The sequence below is a fragment of the Acanthaster planci genome, linkage group LG11 (assembly GCF_054643075.1).
Source record: "Acanthaster planci isolate LZ-2023a linkage group LG11, COTS_SCS, whole genome shotgun sequence".
NCBI lineage: Eukaryota > Metazoa > Echinodermata > Asteroidea > Valvatida > Acanthasteridae > Acanthaster > Acanthaster planci.
The window spans coordinates 9,204,580-9,226,759 of record NC_141787.1 but is presented as its reverse complement, the minus strand read 5'-3'; the positions used below and the strand labels follow the sequence as shown (position 1 = coordinate 9,226,759).

Below are 22,180 nucleotides of genomic sequence, written 5' to 3'. Positions count from 1 at the left end.
AAGACTTGTGCATCGAAATTCTTTTGTCAAAAAATCACTTTAAATGACACGCTTACTCCTCTCCCCATTTGACATGATATGCACAAATTCCTGCAAAGTGTGACCCCTTTCTCTTCCTTATTTTACTTCCTGGTGGAAATCGTCCTGTTATATGAGAACCGTTTCTAGTGTACGCTAAAATCCATGCATTGCAGTCATATATTGTCTAGAATCCATTCACTCCGGGTTGCCAGTAGGGGTAATCAAAGGTCTTTCAAAGCTTTTCGTCCTTCAGCATTCAAATGGAATGAATGCGGTCACAGATCAATGAGTATCAGCCATATACAGGAGCGACTTTAGGGTTGTATCGACCGGTTGTACCCCCATTTGGCGGAGAAGGCAGCACATTCATCTGCCGACAACGATTTACAAAATGCACAAGTCTAGCTAACACTTGTGTAAAAATGCAATGCTCAATGTCTCACACACGCCAATTGCCAGAAGACAAGTGACATCTTGACAGCTTCCCTGTGAGAGAAGACACGAGGTGAGATGACCACATAAGTAACTGGTGCGAGGTTGAAACTGGTTAGGCCTACGTCGTCGCCAAAAGGTAATTATACACTGATGTGTCATATACATGTATTTAAATGTTTGTTGTAAATCAGAATACCGTGAATATACCACAGCTGCATTATGTTAGGTGGTTTGCCAGCTTCTATTACACTTTTCTCACACCCATGTTGTCATGGATGACTGAGCACCATTGATTTCAGAGCAAACACACTGTTAAAAATGCGTGGTTGAGAAGTAACCACGTCGTTGTCATTTTTAACCATGTTACCGTTGTCAACTATGCACCGACAACATCTGTGGTCAGAATGACCCCACGTGCCGTAGTCAACAGAAACAATCAAGCGTTGTTGTCACTTCTTCACTAGACTGAGGTTAACATGTAACAATGGTCGAATTAAACCCATCGCGTTGCATTATTGCTTACTGCAGTGGTCACAGCTTTTAACCACGTAGTGTGGCCGGGGTCACTAAAATTCGATCCATTCCCGTGGTCAACTAGAAAGAGGAAAAGAATCTGAATACATGACCCAAAGGCTTACTTCATCTGCACTCAAAAACTTGTTCTTGGTGTACAACCATTCGAATTTTATGCTGCAATCATACACTCTAAAAACTCCCGGGTCAGATTGACCCAGAATTGGGTCCCATTCGGGACCTTATTCCGGGTCAAAATATGACCCTCTTTTGGGACATATTTGACCCAGAATGGGTAATACTTGACCCTCTCTGGGTCACAATTTGACCTGGAAAAGGGTCATGCCGAATGGGACCCAATTCTGGGTCAATCTGACCCAGGAGTGTTTAGAACGTACACGCAAAAGTTTCTTGATGTAAAGAAAAACAAATTGGGGGTTACATTGTATTACTGTAAAAGATTTGGGTAAACATGATTTGTTGTTTCGCAGTTTCACTGATATGTAGTATATGCAGGTCTACAGACTTTTTATTTTCCTGTAAAACACTAAAATCAGATTTATTTTGCATGATTTTATTTCCAACTACAATTCTGAACTTGAATTACAACTGCAATTACGTTTATAACATTCTTAGTTGAAAAACAATAAACATGTTCTAAAAAAGTGTGTATCACTTTGCCCTAGCGTCATTTCACGAAAAAAATCAGTCAATCAGAATGCCCAATTAATTTGACTCTTGTCTAGTCAAAATTCCCTCGTAACGTGGTTATTCAAACAATATACGTTGAACAATCTGTGGTTACCTTTTTCAAGAAAATGACCCCAAATATCGTTAGATTCATTTGACCACGGAATTTGTAAACACGTAATTGGAAACAATGTTACGTTAATAAGTAAAGCTGACACGGTGGTCCACCTTCGCTGATGGTATATACGTGTGTGTGTTCCGAAGAGGATGTAATCCCACTGACAGGGCGTTGATGCAGGGCACGTCACGTCCCCGTCAGCATGTGTTCAAATATTGTTTCATGATAACGTCAGTCTCTATGTCACATTGGGATGGTGCCTTTAGACTGTTTAGGGTTCCAGACCTCATTTTCATTTTTAGTACGGCTTTAAATCAGTTAGATGTAATTTCTCACAAATTTTAAAATATTCTGGACAAACATTAGCATAACTCTGTGATAAACTTTCATTTAGTCGTTGTTATTTTTACTCTCAGTTTCCCAACATGAATAGTTTTCCCAACCATTTCAAGATGGCCGCCACTTGAATACTGTCTATTAGAAAAGTACTGCTTTTTGTTCGGATGCGACTTTTAAACCAATGAGCTCATACACAAGAACCACGTGACTGCAGAGTAATGAGAAGCTAAATAAAGCAATAACATTATCAACAACAACAAAACAGAAACAAAAATAGATTTCCCTACCTTTTGTTGTGCGATCATGCAGAAATTCTTAATCTTTAAAAATAATATCCCATGAGTTGTAGTGTAAAAACGCTGAAGGGGTGTTTTCATGTGTGAATGAGACAAATGACCCTGCCGCTAGATATGGAATTCCATATCTGCCGTCGCCCGTCGCCCGTCGTCCGTCGCATTTTGCTTTTTGTTGTGTCCCAATTCTGCCATTTACCAGTTCCAAACATGCCATTTTCCGTCGTGCGTCGCCCGTCGTGCGTCGTCCGTCGTGCGTCGCCCGTCGTGCGTCGCCTATCAAATGGGTTGCATAGGACATGCAAAAGCCGTTGTTTAACAAATGACAATGTGATGATTCCATTCACTTCTAAAGATCTTTTCCGAATAAGGCAAGTACAAATCCCACCTGCAAAGCATAAACTAGTCACATAATTAATCCCAATAATGCTAGACTACCCCTGCCCCTTGACAAGAAAATTTTGCCTCTCTGAGAATTCAACCAAGTGTTTTTTTTGGGAAAAACATTTTCAGCAAAAATGTTCCGGCCAACTTATCCACAGTGTGATTCTAATTTGCATACTGTAAAAATGTGCCGACTTGTTTTCATCAAATTCCAGGAAGAAATCTGCCAACCGATACAGATATTCTATCTTGTCCTCTCAATTTCACCTTGAAATCCAGAAATACTAGACGTGCTGTGGATAACAAACTGTTTATTAAATGTATTGTTAAGGGGCAATTACCACTTGGTTTAAGTTTCAGAAAATATGACGTGTTGGTTTTTGTGGGTGTGTATGCCATGGTGGATAGAGCAATGAGAACAGGTTGTCCAGCATATCAGCATTATTTATGGGGCTAACAAGTAACGTTCAAGGTGAAATTGAGAGGACAAGATAGAATATCTGTCTCGGTTGGCAGATTTCTTCCTGGAATTTGATGAAAACAAGTCGGCACATTTTTACAGTATGCAAATTAGAATCACACTGTGGATAAGTTGGCCGGAACATTTTTGCTGAAAATGTTTTTCCAAAAAAAAAACACTTGGTTGAATTCTCAGAGAGGCGATATTTTGTTGTCAAGGGGCAGGGGTAGTCAGCATTATTGGGATTAATTATGTGACTAGTATATGCTTTGCAGGTGGGATTTGTACTTGCCTTATTCGGAAAAGATCTTTAGAAGTGAATGGAATCATCACATTGTCATTTGTTAAACAACGGCTTTTGCATGTCCTTTGCAACCCATTTGATAGGCGACGCACCACGGGCGACGCACCACGGGCGACGCACGACGGGCGACGGACGACGCACGACGGGCGACGGACGACGCACGACAGCCGACGCACGACGGCAGATATGGAATTCCATAGCTAGAAATGAACAAGTCAGGGTGATGCTATGCAGCAACCCGTCAAAATGGGAAATAGTCCCTTAATAAAAGCTATGTTAATATCATTTTAACATTGATAAGATTATTTATACTTTGTTGAGTCACAGCACTCTGCAGCGCACACAATTTTAATTGCGAGATTCGGATTACGTTAAATCCTTCTGACACAATGACACATACTTCACAAAAAGGTATCGTCGTACCATTCAGTCAACTGTAGTTAACGTGATTACATCATGAGATATGACTTCATAGAGGAGGCACTCTTCACATATGCGCAGCAACCCCCTAAAGTTGAGGCATTTCTCAAATTGGAACATGTGCTACTGAGTAGCCAGAAATGTTTGCGTTGCCGTGCTAAAAGGAGTGCGTTGACGGATTTGGGCTGGGTGTGTAGAAAGGCACCCATAAACATGGACCCTAAAATGAAGTGGTGAACTGAGCGTGTAACGCAGCTCTAGAACATGGATGTCTTGTTTTAAAAGCGGGTAGGGGCCCTGTAGTTACGGTGTCGTCTGCAGGTTTGTTTCAATGGACAAATCAACTTTTGTAGGGGGACTTCCGAGGCGGGGGGGGAAGCACTCATCAGCAACGACCTGGAAAACAGTGGAATTAGGTCATGGGGGAGGGTTCCAAGCAATATGTGATTTTCAGCCCCTTTGACCTTTTCCCCCAATTTCTTCCGCCTTTTCCCTGGTTTATTTCCCTTTTCATTTTTCGTGTTTTTCGAGGGTGGAGTTAAGGCGTCCCTTCACCCCTCATACCTCGCACATAGTACAGGTACAGCTTTTAACTAAAATGTTGCTGTTGCAATCAGTGGCGTATCCAGGATTTGAGTCGGGGAGGATGACCTGTTTTTTGAAATAATTATGTTTTTATCCATAAAGGAACCCTCCCCCTCCAAAGGGAAAGATGCTAGTGCCATTCCAAAGTTCTGGTGTTCTCAACATGTCCCTGCCTGAGCGGTTCTGAATAATGGCAGCAAGTTCCCCCTCCAAAAAAAGGAAGCCACGCGTATTTACCATCCACAGATGACTGCCACTGGCTTCACCAAACCTGTTCAACTGTTGCAATTTACAGTCAGGGCACGTTCTGTCCATTGTCAGATTAATCTGTTATGAAATTAGAAAAATTGTGTGACTCTGTGAGAGGGTGGCCATTGCCAAACCTGAGATACTACATCAACAATAAGTATGTTGGATACACGTCTGGTCTCGTCTTTTCTCGTTTTGACATTTTTTTGCAAATCTATTGACTACATTGCCCCGGGAATGGTTTGCGTGTGCTATTGTGTTTTCTGAGAGAGGAAATTAACAGATGTGTCCAATGGTATATCATACACAGTCACGTATACGGCTAGATCCATGTTTTTACCTGTGACTGTTGCTTTCATGACGAGTGTTATTTCAATAAACAGTGCGAATGCTCGTTAAACGGGATCACAGTTCATCCCGCATGCAACCTTATACTGACGTGAGCTCCTATTCATTCATAATTCGTTCACAATATAATAAGTGACTTTAGAAACGTTATCAGTGTCTTATGAAGGGTTGGGTCCCAGCCCTACAAGTTGTGTACTCAAGAGTCTACGTGCATTCTCTACCCACGTACATGTATATTGTAATGACCTATAAGCGACTTGTTTGCGTTTGTTGTGTAAATACCGTTGCCCAGCCGGCTGGGTCGTATCTGAAGTGGTCTTTCTGACGAAAAAAAGGGGGGAACATATGCCACTTGTTGAAGAGCTCTCGTTGGAATAGCACACTGCCCCGCGCTTGCAGGAATTTCTGGCAACTCCCATCTCATTTTCTGCTCGTAAAAGGTAAGTAGTATTTGGTTCAGTTTCTGTAAGTGACAAGTGTTAGTCATATTATTTTCAAGTCTCTACATAAAGTATGTAACTACATTGTATATCATGTTGGCATTGACAGTGTTGTACAGCATATTATGATGCGGTTAGTGTACATCCGGTGAATTCTAGATTTGCAGCTTGGACTTGCTGATTTTAATTTCAACACACCTTGTAAAATCGGAAAACCACATGATGTACACAGCCAAAAAAAACGGCAGGTTATCTTTTTGACAACGTTAAGAGATTTAAGTTCCGCGTGCCTGCTGGTGTTCAGATGGGCGGATCCAATATGTCACTGGGAGGGGCAATCGAGCCACCCAGGAATCAAACTGAAAATGTTCATCACTTCAGTCTGGCAATCTATTTTCAAAAACGTATTCTCCCAAAAGTAAAAGAGAAACATGTATATGTACTGCGCTCAAGGTGGATCCGGTGACCACTCCCACCCCGAAGTGCAAAAACAATTTACAAAAAAGGATGACAGAAAGGCAACATTTCCGTCCATTTCATTTTTTCTTTCCCTCCAAAAGCGTATAGAAAGCCTTAAAGTGGAACTTCACCCCTCAGAAAGTCCGTAAAAGGTTACGCGTGAACATAAAAACTTAAATATTTGCCCCCCCTCGACAATTTGGTTCGTGAATCCGCCTTTCACTGCACTTCAATGACCTGCCAGAATTGTAACATATGGCTTTGAAATTTAAATACATTTTGTGTACTTAACAGAATACACAGCCGGTTGAAAAGCCTAGCTGTGGAACCTATCCGACCACGGCGTTGCAAAGTCCATCATTCATTTCTGTTTTACAATTGCCGGATCAACACTCTTTTAAAGAATTCAATCTCAGACTGGATATCACTGTAGCCCTTTATATTCCGAACGAGATCAGGTCGACTCTACTCGAGTCGAACAGTTCTCTGAACTTCCCATGAGTCAAAGGTCATGTATGAAGTCTTCGGTACATGTGAAATTGACGCCTTCGTTCAGTTCTTGAAGAGTGTGCTCCACGTTTTCTCAAAACTCATCCCACTCTCAGTTTGAAGCCTATAGGCACACTTTGGGGTGTTTCGATAGCTATTAACAGGGGTGAGATTTCTCAGGGTTTTTTCAGCTGATTTCAGCTTTTTTTGTTTTGGATTTCCGCTTTTTTTCCCTCACTGGCTGTGTACAAAAGTATAGGAGATTTTCACAGTTCAGCTTCCTTATGCCTTTTTTTAAAGCAATTTTCAGCTATTTTAATCTTTGGTCAATATCACTCTTGTATCAAAAATATCTGCAGTTTTGGGGTGTTAGGAAAACCCTGGTTTTTTGTCAATTTTTAAGAAAGGAAAATAGCATGCTGGGGTCAGAAATGACCTCTTGATGGTGTGTGTGTCCTTGTAAGCTTTGTGTATATTTTGACCGTATGGCATAAAATAGACGAGACCAAACATAACACTGTGCCATTGTGCTGCAAAGTTGTGCCTGCAATTCCAAGTGACTTTGATTTTGTCAGCAGTAAATGAGCTTTAATCGTAACTTTGAATGAGCTCAAACCATCGATGTTGAAGTTTGGATATGCGGTCCGATACTCTCCACTTCAAATGTTTGTGAGGGTTGGCGCATTTGTCTCTGGAGTTGAAAGCTGCAAATGGGGTGTCGGTCACTTCGCCCCATTTCCACTTCGCCCCTAACCACTTTGTCCCATCGCCACATCGCCCCATTGCCATTTCTTCCCATTGCCACTTCGCCCCATTTCCACTTCGCCCCATTTCCACTTCGCCCCACCGATTATCGCTCATTCTGTTCTGTAGTAATAGAAGCATAGGTCTAAATGCAACAAATAATAACATCAACGTTCTAGTAACCAACTAACGGTCGGATAGAATCCAAATTGCAAGGGCCAAAAGAATGCTTCCGATTTCGCGACCCACCCTAATTTTTCGGTGAGATCCTAACATTTTTATTAGCAACTTAGAGAAAACCAATTTAATAAATATAAGAACGGCAAAATAAATAAATCATGTTTCTTTTCTGTCTTCACAAACACCTCAGAACAACCTGTTTCTCATTATAATGTTTGTGTGTAGGGCCTACATGTTTTCCCAGTTACACTTGCAACATATGAAAAGCAACTTCAGTTAATTTCACGAGTTCTCTTCGTGTTTTGCCGTCGCTGTGGTAAAAACACGTGCCCAAAGCGCTGGTTCCCGCCTCGCCGCACCCATCCAAAAGAACGCGTGGTGGAGTGTGGAAACCAGTCTATTCATCCCCGGGGATCGTACATGTACGTGACCTCACGCATCGACAAAAACATCTACGGAGCTCTGGAAGTGCCACCTGACTTGTTGAGATCCTGACATACTGTTTCTTGAGATGACGACATCGTATAGGTAAGATGTCGACATCCTGAGATAATTTCTCACGGGATGATGACATCCCGAGATAAATTATCACGGAATGAAGAAATTCTAAAAGTTGGATGACGACATCCTGAGATAGGAAGTTATCATGGAGAACGACATCGAAAAAGTGGAATGATGACATTATTTGTCAAGGGTTGCATTGACAAACCAGCTTAAAAACACACAGGTGACCTGAAGTGTTTTTGTTTTCTAAAGCATTGTTCCTGCTGCCATACATGATTTTAATTACATTGACAAAACGTCTTGATGTCTCACCGCTTGTTACTAGTAGTGAAGTAGACATCACACTTTCTGGATGTCTCTGGATGACGACATCCTGTGATAATGATATCTCATGAAGTCTTCATCCAACTTTCACGAAGTCGTCATCCCGTGATAACTTATCTGAGGATGTGATCATCCAACTTTCACGAAGTCGTCATCCCATGATAAATTATCTGATGATGTGATCATCCAACTTTCACGATGTCGTCATCCCATGATAACTTATCTGAGGATGTGATCATCCAACTTTCACGAAGTCGTCATCCCGTGATAACTTATCTGAGGATGTGATCATCCAACTTTCACGATGTCGTCATCCCGTGATAACTTATCTCGGGATGTCGACATGTTGCCTTTATTATGTTCTCATCCCCAGAAAAAGTACGTCAGGATCTCAACAAGTCGTATGGCGCTCACTTCCAGAGCTCCGTAAACATCGCTGTTGCAAGATTTTTTCAAGTTAATTCACACAATTTAGTGTCTTGTCCCTCTGTGTATTTTCTGTGTTCATGAGCTCATTTTAGGTTGTTTTACTCGTACTTGAAGCGATTATGTTTCCACTAACTTTCCTATCGCGGCGCGCCGATACGCGAGGTTTAGGTAGAAAACCCATTTTCTGATAACATCTTCATGGATAGACCTTGTACTGCTGATGGCATCAGTTTTTACACTTTCTTGGGAGCAAGTAGGGGCCCACCGTCTACTAAAGCACCGCAGGAAAGCACTCCCCTAAGCACAAGTGAGGCGACATCAGTATAGAGGTCTTTATGGTTATGAGGAATTGGAACTGCAGTGGAAAGAATTCTGTAAACTGTTCGCTGTATGGAGAAAAGAATTTCAGTAATTCCTAACCGTCAGGTTTTAAAGCATAGGCCTAATCCTAATCCAAGGTGTCAGGCTGGCCTGCAATATCATATCAGTAGATTAAAAAGGTGTGCAGGTAAAGTCTGAATTAAAAAGAAATCTTTTGCAGTGATACTGTTTTGAATGTTGCCCGCCTGATGGGATGTCTGAATAGGAGCAAAAATTGTACGAAAAGCTGGATATAAAGCTATCAAGGATGGACTTTACACGGGTACATATTGATTTCGTATCTTGTGATATTGACTGAAGCACACCTCCGCCTCGACAATATCGGTCAATGCGAATTACTTTTGAAGTGTTGGCTTGGCGTTTTTGACCGACAAATTGAGGCATGTGCCGGCAAAGGTGACACTTAGGGAGTAATTTATTTTTCAGCACCGCCATCAGCGGAAAATATAAAGATGATAAATACGTTGACAATCCTGTATGCGAAACTAACACGCAGTGGAATTCAGTAATAAATAATATTCTGACGTTGCGCTTCTCCGACGAAGACGAGAGCGCCCTCTTCCTCAACGCGCGACGGTCGGCGTGGAAAGCACGTACCGGAGAGTCCCTGAGCGGCTAGGGACGAGTCCGTTGGGATGGAAGTATACCGTCCCCCAAGAAAGTTCAATGATCTCTGGATTTCATTGAGATGATGCCTAATAGGACTGGCCGAAACTTAGTCACGCAACCCGGACAGATCTGACTTGAAATAAACTTCGTCTGGACACCTGACTTAAATACAAGAATCAAAGTGGCTGGTTTATTCATCAACGTTCCTTCAATTACACTCAACTAATACACCAGTAGAGGGCGCTATTGACGGGGAGACTGCGTGATTAAACGTGACTGGACTTCGCCCTGAGCAGCGAACACCACAATTATTTGTGGGCATCCAGTGCCTATTCAGTGGCTTAAACAAGTCTACAGGGCTTATTGTCAGGGCTACGCTACATGCGACTCACGTCACGAGATAGAAATCCGCCCTTATATCGACCACAAGCTGGTGAAGCTCACCATCTTGCGCCGCAACGCAGCGTTATACGATCTTTGGACCAAACCAAAGATAGTATAGCGCCGAACCTGCGCGCCCCTTTTATAGATCCGTGAGCCGGCCGCTGCTGCAACTACGCCTGCGCACGCGCGTTACATGTGACCAGCAGTGACTTCCGTTAACCAATCGCCCTACGTGCAAGGCAGAGCCTATGCGCCGCGCTTGCTTAACACACAGCTATGCGCGCTTTACATCTGCCCCTGTTACTGGGCCCAGCGCCATCTATAACTTCGCACCGCGCCTCAGTGACTAGCGCCCTCTGTCCCGTCACAACATACAGAAAAATATTGGGAGCCAAGGACGATGTTCGGTACAGCCGAATGTTCGGTATAGTGGTGTTCGGTATAGCGACGTTCCACTGTATATAGACATTGAATTATCAGGGACAAGGGTCCAGGGTTTAAGGTTAAGATGGGGAGCTTTGGTACGTCATTGTATTTAAAAGGGATGGAGAAAGCAAGGACCAGGTACTTAAGAAACGAGAACGAGGGAAACACGTTCAGGAATAATCACACTGCTTTGGGTAGGCAGGTACTCTGTTTTTGCAATTATTTTACTTTTCATTACAGGAGGTCCGTCCAAAGTCTGGCATGTTCAAGAAAAAAGACGATCTCAAGACCTTTCAGAAAGAGGCGCTTTCAGCACACAACAAGTAGGAAACCGTATACATGTTATGCAGTGTTGTCAAATTTACCTTCAAGAATACAGCAATTTTCCTGCTCTTGATTGCTGTTTATTTTGCACGGGGATTTCAGTTCGGTATGCCTCATAAAAAAGTTAATCAAAAGCACGTTCTTGTAAGAACTATTTTGACCCTTTTTACATTTCCTGATTATTTCATCAAACTGTAAAGCGAAAGGCTAGTCATAATATTTCATTGAAATGCGAAGTTGGTGAATTGATATTATCTAATATAATACTGCATAGGCCGATGTGAAAATCGTCTAAATCTTTCATACCATAAAATCCCCCCCAAAATAAGTTCGCTATACATCAACTGTGCTTCCAGTATTGTTTCTTAATGCAGAGCACGTTTTTGTCATCAAATCCAAGGAAGGATATTGGTAGTGATTTCTTTCTTACTCCATGACCTTGGCTCACAGATTTCGTGAAAAGCATGGCGTCCAAGCGCTGAAGTTGAGTGATGACCTCTCTGCGCACGCGCAACAATGGGCCAATCACTTGGCGAGCCTCAATTCGCTCAAGCACAGCAACAACAAGAACTTCGGAGAGAACATAGCTATGAGTTTTGACCCTAAAACAACAGAGTTCTCAGGTACAATTAATGTAATTCCACAGCACCCTCCCGGACTAAGATGGGGATAATACTATCCAGGCGCTTTCTTGTGCATTATTCTTATGCATTAAACTGCATATTATTGGATGTTCGCCAACCACTTGGCATCTTTATTGCAAACTATTTTGACAGTGCACTTTTGTAAACATTCAAAATTGTTCATACTTTTCCAGACAAGAAATGACTCTGTTATTGTGATTTCATGCAGATAAGACCATGTTTAGTTTAGCATTTCTGTTCAATATCTTTGAGCAAGGGCTGCTTGTTTGTTTATTGTCTTAGTAAAAAGAAATTTAGGAAGCGGTTCTTATGCACAGATCAAAGAAATATTCAGATTTTCTCCCTGGGCTGGCATCATGGTTTGGCTTACAAATGTGGAACTTTGCATTAGCATAAAATCAAGAGGCTTCTACGCTTGCTTTAAAAATAGCAAAACAAAATTTAAAGTAAGGTTAATTGAAACATGAAGGTCTAGTTTCTAAGGTTCTTGTTAAAAATCCTTTGTATAGAACCATTAATGTAAACGAAGGTGTACAAGGTCTGACCTCACAGTGTGTAAACTGATAGGTCTAATAATACACATCATGGAGAAGATCAATCCTTAAATTAAAGACTGATATGTCATATGCAGCAAGGTATGAGACAGAGAGAACCCCCCCCTGCTTTGTGTTGGTTATTGTCTCGCAGGAATCTGGGGAATTCCTTTCAGACATCTTGGAGGGATGTGTTAAGTAACAATAGTCTGGAATGTGTATAGGGATTGGACATGTTGGGAGGGTACCCCTCGGTCTCATTTCTTGCTGGGTATATGATATGTTCATGAAAGAAAAGCGCCACTGTAACAAGTGTTGCGATGAGTCAGGTTTTTCGTAATACACTTCGGTTACACTCCATCCAAATAATTTTAAATGTCTTCATGCAAAAAAAGATTACCAGTTGACAATAGTCTTTGAGAGTGATCAGATATCTTTGGTTTTGATTGGCCAGGCCAGCAGGTGACTGACCAATGGTACGCAGAGGTCAAGGACTACAACTTCAACATTCCTGGGTTCCGGTCGGGAACAGGTAAGCGGAGTCGGCACAGTACATACAGTATCCAGTTCGTAAGTGTGACACCAATTCAGTTTAAACCACGCCCACTGCACAAGATACACGACCATCGCAAGTACGTTAGTTTGCGATAAATTACCGTTAGTTTTCCTTTTGATTTTACCTGTCAAGTCATCCTGAAAGAGGCTTCAACAAAATTTGCAGCATGAAAAGTCTGAATTTAATATACATTTATTTAATTTTTGTTCTGACTCCTTACTTTCAATCGTCTGATCGTATTAAGAATTGAAGCTGACACATACAGCCTCGTTTTCAAACGCGGAAGTGCGCATATTGACGCTAAAAGCGTCGTATTGGGAGCCCTATATACACTGCAACCCTGTAGCCTACCGGATCATCTCAAGAAATAGGCAGCTATCCTCAGTCGTTGAAAAATCGGAAGAAAATTTGTAAATATTCAAAACAAATCTCCAAATTTGTATTCCAAGCAACTTTGCAGAATCTGAAGTATTCTCGTCGCTCATTCAAAATTCCTTAAAATTAAGCTGTCATGTGACATTAAGGCCTGAATAAAATCCCCGTCATTTGATTGGTGGGCTATTGATCACGTGGCATTGCATATTGTAGCTCAGTGGCATGTCAATGTCTCATGTTGGGGGATAGAAGTTGTTCTAAAAATGACTGTCCAACTTGTTTATGCCGTAAAAGAATCCACATTACCCCTCCCCGAAAGGTGGTAGTACCGTTCCTAAACTCCTGGTGCATTCAAGAAGCCTTTTGCGAATTAAATTTCAATCAAATCTGGTAATCTGAGTTCTCTAAATTCACGTAAACGTAGCAATTTGAATTTTCCATTCTAAAGACACTGTTGCTATACGTCATGATTCGGGGCAAGCTTTTGCATAGCGACCACCATCTCTGAAATAGACTGGTTCCTTTGCGCCTTTCTTATCCATTGCAAATGGTGTATTCTTGCAAGCGTCTCTAGTTTGTTTTGGTGCAATCAGATAACTCAGTGTATCAGATTTTATTCAAATTTAACTCGTGAAAGGCTTATTAAAAATGGCAGCATGGCAACTTAATTACCCCCCCTCCTTCCTCGCTGGATACGCCTCTCGCAAAGCTGCCCCGCCAAATAGACGTTTCACGGCGTCGGTTCATGATTTCATTCCATAGTCCATTGCGCAATTGGTCTGGCTGTATACTCTCTGAACCTGTTATCTGATGGAGAGATTTATTCGGGAAAAACAGGGATTTCTCCTGACGCATCCATGCACTGTTTAAAAACATACTGTAATAAATGCTTCGCTTTGGTACAATGGTAAGAATAATACGGTGCCGCATGAAATGTTTCATTCCATCTGTCATCTTGTGACAACACTATTACCATTGCACCCACGAACACTCCTCGTTTCTTATTTTGTTCCTTAGGTCATTTCAGTCAAGTAGTATGGAAAGACTCGAAAGAAATGGGGATCGGAAAGGCGGTGGCGGGAAACGGCAAGGTGTTCGTGGTGGCCAATTACCGACCGGCCGGCAACGTGATGAGCCGGTTCAAGGAGAATGTCTTCCCGCTCGGTAGCAAGAAGACGAAGGACAAGGGTCGAGGCAGGAAAGGGTCCACCAGCTCCAGCAGCAGTAGTAGCAGTAGCAGCAGCGAGGATGAGAAGAAAAAGAGCAAAGTGAGTAGTTGTGAGTGGTGGATGAGAGTTTCAATGGGTGCGCGTCTGAACCGGAGAATATGACGTAGTAATTTAGATTTTGGACGCATGACCGTACCGGAGTGTCAAATCTCACATGACCATAATTTTAGATTGTATCCTTGCGCGAGTCACTTCAACCCTATTCGTCTCTCTACGATAAGGAATGAGAAGGAATACCGGCGTTTAATTGTTAGCTAGGCAGCAACCTGCGATGGATTGGTATCTCATGTGGGAGAAAGAAATAGTTTTAATTGTTTTATGTCAAGGAAACGGAAGATCAAAGATGGCCTGGCTGTCGATGCAAGGAAGCCGTGCGGTGTCTATTGCATGATTCAATGCACTTGCCGATGATTTTGTTTAAACCTTGTGGATTTATGAATTTACTTTATTTTCAAACAATTTATCTTCAAATGTTTTCATCGTAGTTTGGATTTCCCAAAAAGAAAGATCGGGACAGCAGCAAAATCAGCACAAAGATCTCTAGTACCGAGCTGAAAAAATTCCAGAGGGACGCCCTCGATGTCCATAATGAATACCGGTCTAAGCACGGCGTTAATTCGCTGAGGCTCTCTGACGATCTCTGTAAGAGCGCCCAGGATTGGGCAGAGCACCTCGCCAAGAAGGACCGCTTTGAGCACAGCAAACGGAACGATATCGGCGAAAATGTGGCGATGCATTATTCTTCCGCCACCACCGAATACTCTGGTACGTATCAATTCGTAAAAATTACTCCACCACTTTACTAGGATTAAAGTTCGATTTATTTAATGGTTTGTGTGATGGAATTATTTGTTCTTAACAGGCAAGGAAGCATGCGACCAATGGTACAGCGAACTGAGCAAATACGATTTCAAGAAGCCAGGTTTTGAAAGTGGCACAGGTCTGTAAAAGGTTCCTTTTGGGGGGACGTCTGTTCAATGCAAGAATACTGTCAAATGTTTCAGTCGTCCTAAAGAGTGGGCCTTCACGTTAAAACGTGATTAATCGTGAGCTAATTGGTGTCACCTGCATGCCCTAAAACAAATGTCATTTGAAAAAACAAATAAGAAATAATAAATAAACATCCCAACAAACAAACAGACAACATTGGACTGTTATTATCGGCGTGTTATCACTACTTATAAAAATTAAATTATATTTGGATTATAGTGGGAACATTCTGTTTTATCTTCGTTTTGAAAAAGATGGCAGAAATTGAAATGTTCGACAAAAAATGCATTCTTCCATAAGTGAGGTTTTCATCTGACTAATTACTCCCATTAACACGTTTTACTTGTGCCCTGTGAAAATAATTTTTTGCAGGTCACTTCACGCAAATGGTTTGGAAGGGATCTAAGGATTTTGGCATTGGTAAAGCGATAACCAAAGACGGTAAGGTGTTGGTTGTTGGCCAGTACTTACCTCCGGGTAACGTGGTGGGACGGTACGAAGAGAATGTCTTCCCAAGGGCGGACGGCTACCGACCACCGCCCAGCACTGCGCAAACCTCCAAGGTAGATCTTTTTACGAAAAAAATGCTGTTCACCTATAATAATGTAATTTCAAAGTTGTGGAAACGGTGGGGAGACTTAAGGTTCCTGGACTTTCAGTGCTGAAATGGTGTTGTAAATCAAAAGATACTGAATGAGAAACAATTTTTTAATGGGTGTTTGAACGAAGATCAAATTGCACATATACAGTCATCATTAAGATCAGTCAAATTGGGAGAGTCTGCGGAAAGAAATAAGTCGACTGTTACGACCCAGTCCAAAATCAGAACAAAAAGGTCTGAAGCCTTTATGAAAAAATGTGACTCTCTTGATTCTTTATGAAGGTGACTCGAGTTGTCCGCAGCACGCACTACGTCGTTGAGGATCCGCCGAAAACCGTGGACTACGTCACCAGGAAAGTAAGCAATAATAGTCATTCCGACTGTTCCACCGCTGTCGGTATAGATTTTTACAGCAAAATGCCAAGGACGAAGCCTGCCGGCAGTACATTATAATACGCACCTGATTTATGTAGCAGCTTTGGCATTATTAGGCTGGGTCACGGGCATAACGAAAGGCCTGGCCCCCCTCCAAGTCCCCTCCCCCCAAACGAGATAAAATCAAGTCAACGGATGAATGGATACTGAACAAGGCTAACAAAAGCTTGCCCCAAAAAACCACTGAAAGCTGGTGCCCAAATAAGATGCTGGTGCCCCCCTTGTGCCCCCCACTAGTAAAATCCTAGAAACGCCACTGCTTGCGATATGAAGTAGGGAAAGGATTAATTTGAGGATGTCCGGGGTTCGAATCTCAGAGGATGTAGGCCTATCTCTCTTTCTCTGCTGCTTTTTTCTATTTATAATAAGCATTCATTAATTTCAATAAAGAAATTAAATGGAACGGCATTTGAACCCGTGACATCCGGAAGACCATGCTCTTCCAAATAAGCTATTCTCTCCTATACGTTGGTGTCTCTTCTCAATTGTCAGTATCTTTGTTCAGGGGTTTTTCTTATCTGTTCTGTATGTGTCCTGCTGGGAAAATCAATGTGAGCGGTGATTACTGCCATATAACCTCGAAGTTTATTTCATTCAACGGAAAACAACGCTCGCTTCAACACTTTTAACGAGATAAGCCTCTTCCATCTCGTGATACGATAACATACATCCTCCTATGCTTCTAATATTGACATTTTTCTGTCAAAACCTTGCAATTTATTGCCAGCAGTGGTTAGTCGAAGCGGACGGCGTTAGACTCTAAAATGAAAACAATACATATACTGTTTTTATATGGTCGCATTGTTAGAGCCATGTACATATGACTTACTTCAGACGGATTTATTGTGCTCAGCAATGGCGTAATAAAGGGGGAAATTTCTAAGGGGACTCAGGGATAATCACGTTTGTTTCGGAAGGGCACCAAAAGCCGAAGAACTGCCTAACTGCATTGATACCCCTCGCGCCTTTTGCATGTTCGTGCCTGTGTTCATTTCATTTGAATTTCGCTGCACTCCTATACATGTATCTTTGATGCAGCGTTGCTCCCCACAAAGTTATGTCTTGGATTCAGTCTTTCTAAAGCTGTTCTGTTTCTTTCTCCACTCAGGTTGGTGGTGTCAAGCTCAAAGATGCCGACTTGTCCCCCTCCGACCTCCGGACATTCCAGCGAGATGCCCTCGAAGCTCACAACAAGTACCGGGCCCGCCATGGCGTCCGTAGCCTGAGGCAGTCCGGGGAACTGACGAGGCGCGCCCAGGACTGGGCTGCCCACCTAGCCGAGCACGACTTGTTCAAGAACAGCGGTAACTCCGATGTCGGGGAAAATATCGCCATGCATTACTCCAGCGCCAGCGTCGCATTTTCAGGTAGGCGTCACCAAGGCCCTGTCACACTTTGACGATTTAGCCGACGTATGAAAAAACTGGTGAATACGCTGATTTATCGATGTTTTTTCGATTTTTTTTTCAAATTTGGGCATGTAAATAGCGTATTCATTACGAGGTGGACACATACACATGTAAATAACGTATTAGTAACTTACACAGAACATTTCGATAACTCATTGATAACTTATAATTATACGGTAGCTGTAAGTTAGAAACACGTTCACTAAGTGGTCGTCCGTAACACGTCAAATACGCCTACATACGTCAGTATGCGTACCACGTCCAATTTAAGTTACACATATGTGGGCCTATTTTCAAAACACGTTACTGATAGATTAGAAATAAGTTTTGGGTAACGAGTAAATTACAAGCAGCGTGTGTGGATATGTGCCAACGATCCCAAAGCTTACCTACAACTTACAAACCGCGTATGCTTGACGTATGAGCCATATATACGCTGGCATACGTCGACATTTTTACGCATGCATAAAATTTGTCGACGACCTCGCCATACACACGACGTATATACCAACGTACTTCAGCGTGCTCTTAAGTTATACCAAACTTTAATGCCTATAACTTATTCGACGTACGCCAGCGTATTCACCAAATTTTTCATACGTTGGCACATAGGCCTATGCTGGCTAAATCGTCAAGGTGTGACAGGGCCTTTAGAAGGAAATGAGGCACTCTTGAATTCTGACGCAGGTGGGACCCCATACCCTTGAGATTTCAGTTTGTTGGCTTTGTGCGCATTCTGATACCCAAAACTGCTGTAAAATTTTCTAAGTACCTATATTATACATTCACCAATTTGCCTGGAACTTTGTGGATGTATTCAACAGGGAACGTCGAAGTTTTGTAAATTCAGCCTGGATGTGACATTGCCAAAAAGGGGCCTTTTTGATGTTCCTAACTTGCATCGGCTACATTAAATATATACATGTTTTATTAGCAGATAAACTTGACTCCCCGCAGCTAACCAAGGTGTTTTTATTATGCAGGCGACGAAGCAACTGATATGTTTTACCGCCAGATCGAAAAGTATAACTTTAAGAAGCCTGGGTTCACGTCGGGCGCAGGTGAGACCATCTTATCGATCTTTTGAAACTTGAACCAAGAACTCGCAGTGCAAGTGGAGTTTGGACTTTTAAAAAAGTCTCTTCCTTTTTTGAAAGTCATAGACCATGGCGGTCCCTGTCAGAAAATCGCTTAACGTACAGAGCGAAGCAGCCCCCGGGTATCAAGAAACTTCTTGGACTTTATAGAAAACAAACATGCACTCTAAAAATAAAAGTAAGGATGTGCCTGTTGTATTTTTTTTCTTCATTGGCTGGGTGTAATTCACGTCACTGCATTCGTAATTTCGAGTGTCTTTCTCCCAAGTGATTCAAGGATCCCTTGATACTGTCCTGGTCCATGCCACAGGCTGAGCTAACCAACTAACTCTTCAGTTTTGTCACTCACCACTTCCAGGTCACTTCACCCAGCTAGTCTGGAGAGACAGCAGGGAGATGGGTATAGGCAAAACGATCACCAAGGAGGGAAAGGTCATAGTGGTTGCCTTCTACAGTCCACCCGGCAACGTCATGGGCCAGTTCAACACCCAGGTCTCTAAAGCAGGCAAATAGGACTGCCAAGGAGGAAACACAATAGGGCAGCAACGATACCGATCCGTGTATGAAAGCGAGAGAGGGCTCTCCTCCTTGTGTATCACGAAGTTATTGTTCGTTCGATTTTTATATTTGTTTGAAAATGTTTATATATTTTGTTCTATTGTAAATTTCTTGAAAAAGAAACTATTCGAAAATTTTGAAATAATGTTTTTTCTATTGGCTCTTTTGTTTTATTTGAAACTTAACTTCAAAAAATTCCGTGTTAGCACTCAAGTGATTTGGTGAGCAAAATTAAAATACATCTTAACTGGAAAGTAATAGTGTTGTAGTTGTTTAGTTCAACGTTCTGTTAGGCCAGCCCCAAAAGGGTAAAAACTGCGATGGCACCGCATACACATGCGCATTCTGAAGTTTGACGTGCGCGTGCATTTGGCATATTCACAGCACCTTATTAGACGGAAACGCATGACACCCGCGCGTGCCACCAGTCCACCGGCGTTGTGCCACAAATGACCTCTTATTCTTTTTTGCCAAATTACACTGCGTGCATGTAATACTTTGCGTAAGGTGTAGGTGCAATAATTTTTAAATGGAATCGAAATCAATGCCAGTGAGCTAGTTTGGTATTTCAAACAAAGCAAGGTCGTTCGGGAACAAAGCACGCGCTCAAGTCTGCTTAGGGTCTCGTTGATTCATTGATCTCCCCTGTAAAGACGCAATGGAGATCAATGGGCATCAGACCTCGCACGCGCACAGGCCGCCGAATGACATCAGTCACACTTCATTTTGGGCATGCACTGTTTAAATCCAAACTGGCTTACTTCAAGTTCAAATCTCGTTTTTAGTTGTGCACGAGTCTTAATAATCGTACTCGCGGAAAAGTCGTAAAACACAAGTTACTTCAGTATTGATGTGTCTGAGACTTAAGTTGACTATTTAGAACGGGTACTGTAGGTTATTGGCAAGGTGTGGTGCCTCGCTCTGTAGGATTAGAAATACTATACTTCCTGTACATCATAGTTAACCAAGTGTTTCATAATAATAGTATTGGTCAGGGCTGATCAAAGATGTAGCAGGCTGCCTTGGTTTGACAGACTGGTACTAAGTAATGAAGACAGTACAAGAGCCAGTCTGATTTTTTTGTTTGTGCGTGCGTGTGCTGTATATTTTTCAAATAGCTCATAACAATTTTTGCCCGACACATAGGCTTCTATAGTGTTCCTTTAGAACCTCTTAATGCAAGTTGAGTTGCCATTCATTTGGGCCCGATCAAAATACCAGTTTTTATTGGGGAGAATTGTATAGTTTTTCTTAAAGCTAGAAAATGTGATAATTTGTTTTAGAATTCTGTTACAAGTATGCCTTTTTTAAAAATTATGGTGGATGCTCTAATTTTCTTTTGAGTTATAGGCCTACACGCGCCGAGTATGCAAAATTAGCACATGAATTGAATTATTATTAGATGATAATTCGTTACTTGAACCCACCCATTTCCGTTTCAGTATGATTTGCCAATTGTAGATATGAATGTTTTTGAAATGTTTTTAAATTCCAATTACGCAAATATTGAAATTGTGAAAATTGAATATTTTAATAATTACATGAAATGAATGACTGAAGTCGAATGTTTACGAATATGTAATCATTTAAATTTCTTGAATAAAATGTACAATTCGATTGTAATTGTTTTTGTCCATTCTCTGATTATTTACTCCTTCGGTTTTGATTCAACGCAAAGGTACGCAGAGCACCGGCGGCCGCGGCAAAACGATTTTCGAGGTGGGGGAGGGAGTTGTTGAGACCATGAGGCAGTCAGCCATTTAGGGTTCGATCCATGAAGCCCCATCCACTTATAGGACCTGCAAAAAGTGTGTGTGGGGGAGGGGCAGGCCCTAGTTGAAAAGGCGGGGGGGGGCACTGTCCCGCTTCCGCCAAGTGATGCGACGGGTCGCCTCAACATGCAAGGCAACATCATTAGGTTTTTTCAAACAAAAATTAAATGATTTTCATTTTTATCATCTCTCCACTTCCTTTACATTTTTGGTGAGTTAGCCATTTTTTTAACATTCGACAAAGCAATACCTTCACCCCGACGACTAAATTAAGGTTCCCTAGCCTGCAAGCAGCCAGTTTTCAGTCAGCATTTCTCTATTTTCCTCGCAAAAAGGGCCCATTTTCAACCATAATTCTATTGAGTCTGCCCACAAATATGGAAGCCCCCAAACCAGGGAGTTCATCCTGGGCTGTATTCACACAATCCTATCGTTTCTCTTGCAGCCAAACGGTCCTTTTGTAAAAAAGGTTGTTCACTGCTCGTGCAGAAACTCTCACAGGTTGTAATCGTGGAACCCTCGGAGTTTTGGCAAGGTTTGAGCGCGCGTAAATAGCGCCCTCTGGAAAAAATATTTACATGACCGATTTCCTTTTGTGGGGCTCTCTGGCCGCTGCCTATTACATTGTGTTCGTACGGCTGGCGAAACTTGACAGAAATAGCACCCGTTGTTTTCCACAATTTACCTCATTACATATGCATTTGCTTCATTGCTCAAAGAAGGTTGCATTTTCATTTTGTTTTTAGTTATAGTGTTGATTATTTTGGTGTTTTCATAGCTGTGTGAGACATTAAACACTTGGTGAATTATCTCTCGCTTACTGCCAGCCAGTAATGCTCCACCATCCTCAGAATAAACAAAAAACGGACCGTGCAGGCCCTATTACATTCAAAATCCACCCCCAGCACATCCTGGTTCAAGTGTAGCACATTCAACTTTGGTTTTGGTCAAAACCAAAAAAGACAATTTAAACCTGCAAATAAGAAAGCCGTATATGAGATAAAGTCGCTTGTTTTTGTTTAGTTTTAGACGCATTTTCACACATCGCCGGTGGATTGCAGCCCCTTCATTTCGGACTGTAACCTGGCATTGGAAACCTTGTACACAACCGTCCGCGTATAGATGCCTT

General features: G+C 42.0%; 1 protein-coding gene across 2 annotated transcripts; it reads left to right on the top strand.

Moving 5' to 3' along the window:
- The first annotated feature begins 277 nt into the window (after positions 1 to 277).
- Positions 278 to 20,902, top strand: LOC110983864 (uncharacterized). 2 transcript variants are annotated; one of them, XM_022243482.2, is made up of 12 exons: positions 278 to 592; positions 10,769 to 10,851; positions 11,303 to 11,475; positions 12,484 to 12,561; positions 13,978 to 14,228; positions 14,675 to 14,954; positions 15,052 to 15,129; positions 15,552 to 15,742; positions 16,063 to 16,137; positions 17,324 to 17,582; positions 18,608 to 18,685; positions 19,080 to 20,902. In XM_022243482.2, the coding sequence occupies exons 2-12, from the start codon at positions 10,790 to 10,792 to the stop codon at positions 19,232 to 19,234; spliced, it is 1,680 nt and encodes a 559-aa protein (XP_022099174.2). In that variant the 5' UTR covers positions 278 to 592; positions 10,769 to 10,789; the 3' UTR covers positions 19,235 to 20,902. The 2 variants fall into 2 exon arrangements, with proteins under 2 accessions (XP_022099174.2, XP_022099173.2); XM_022243481.2 differs by lacking the exon at positions 278 to 592 and adding an exon at positions 5,114 to 5,599.
- The last annotated feature ends 1,278 nt before the right edge of the window (positions 20,903 to 22,180 follow it).

Coding starts and splice junctions, on each gene's coding strand:
- LOC110983864 (XM_022243482.2), top strand. CDS start 10,790: ATGTTCAAGAAAAAAGACGATCTCAAGACCTTTCAGAAAGAGGCGCTT. Junction 14,229..14,674: donor ATGAGAAGAAAAAGAGCAAA/GTGAGTAGTTGT, acceptor TTTTCATCGTAG/TTTGGATTTCCCAAAAAGAA. Junction 14,955..15,051: donor CGCCACCACCGAATACTCTG/GTACGTATCAAT, acceptor TGTTCTTAACAG/GCAAGGAAGCATGCGACCAA.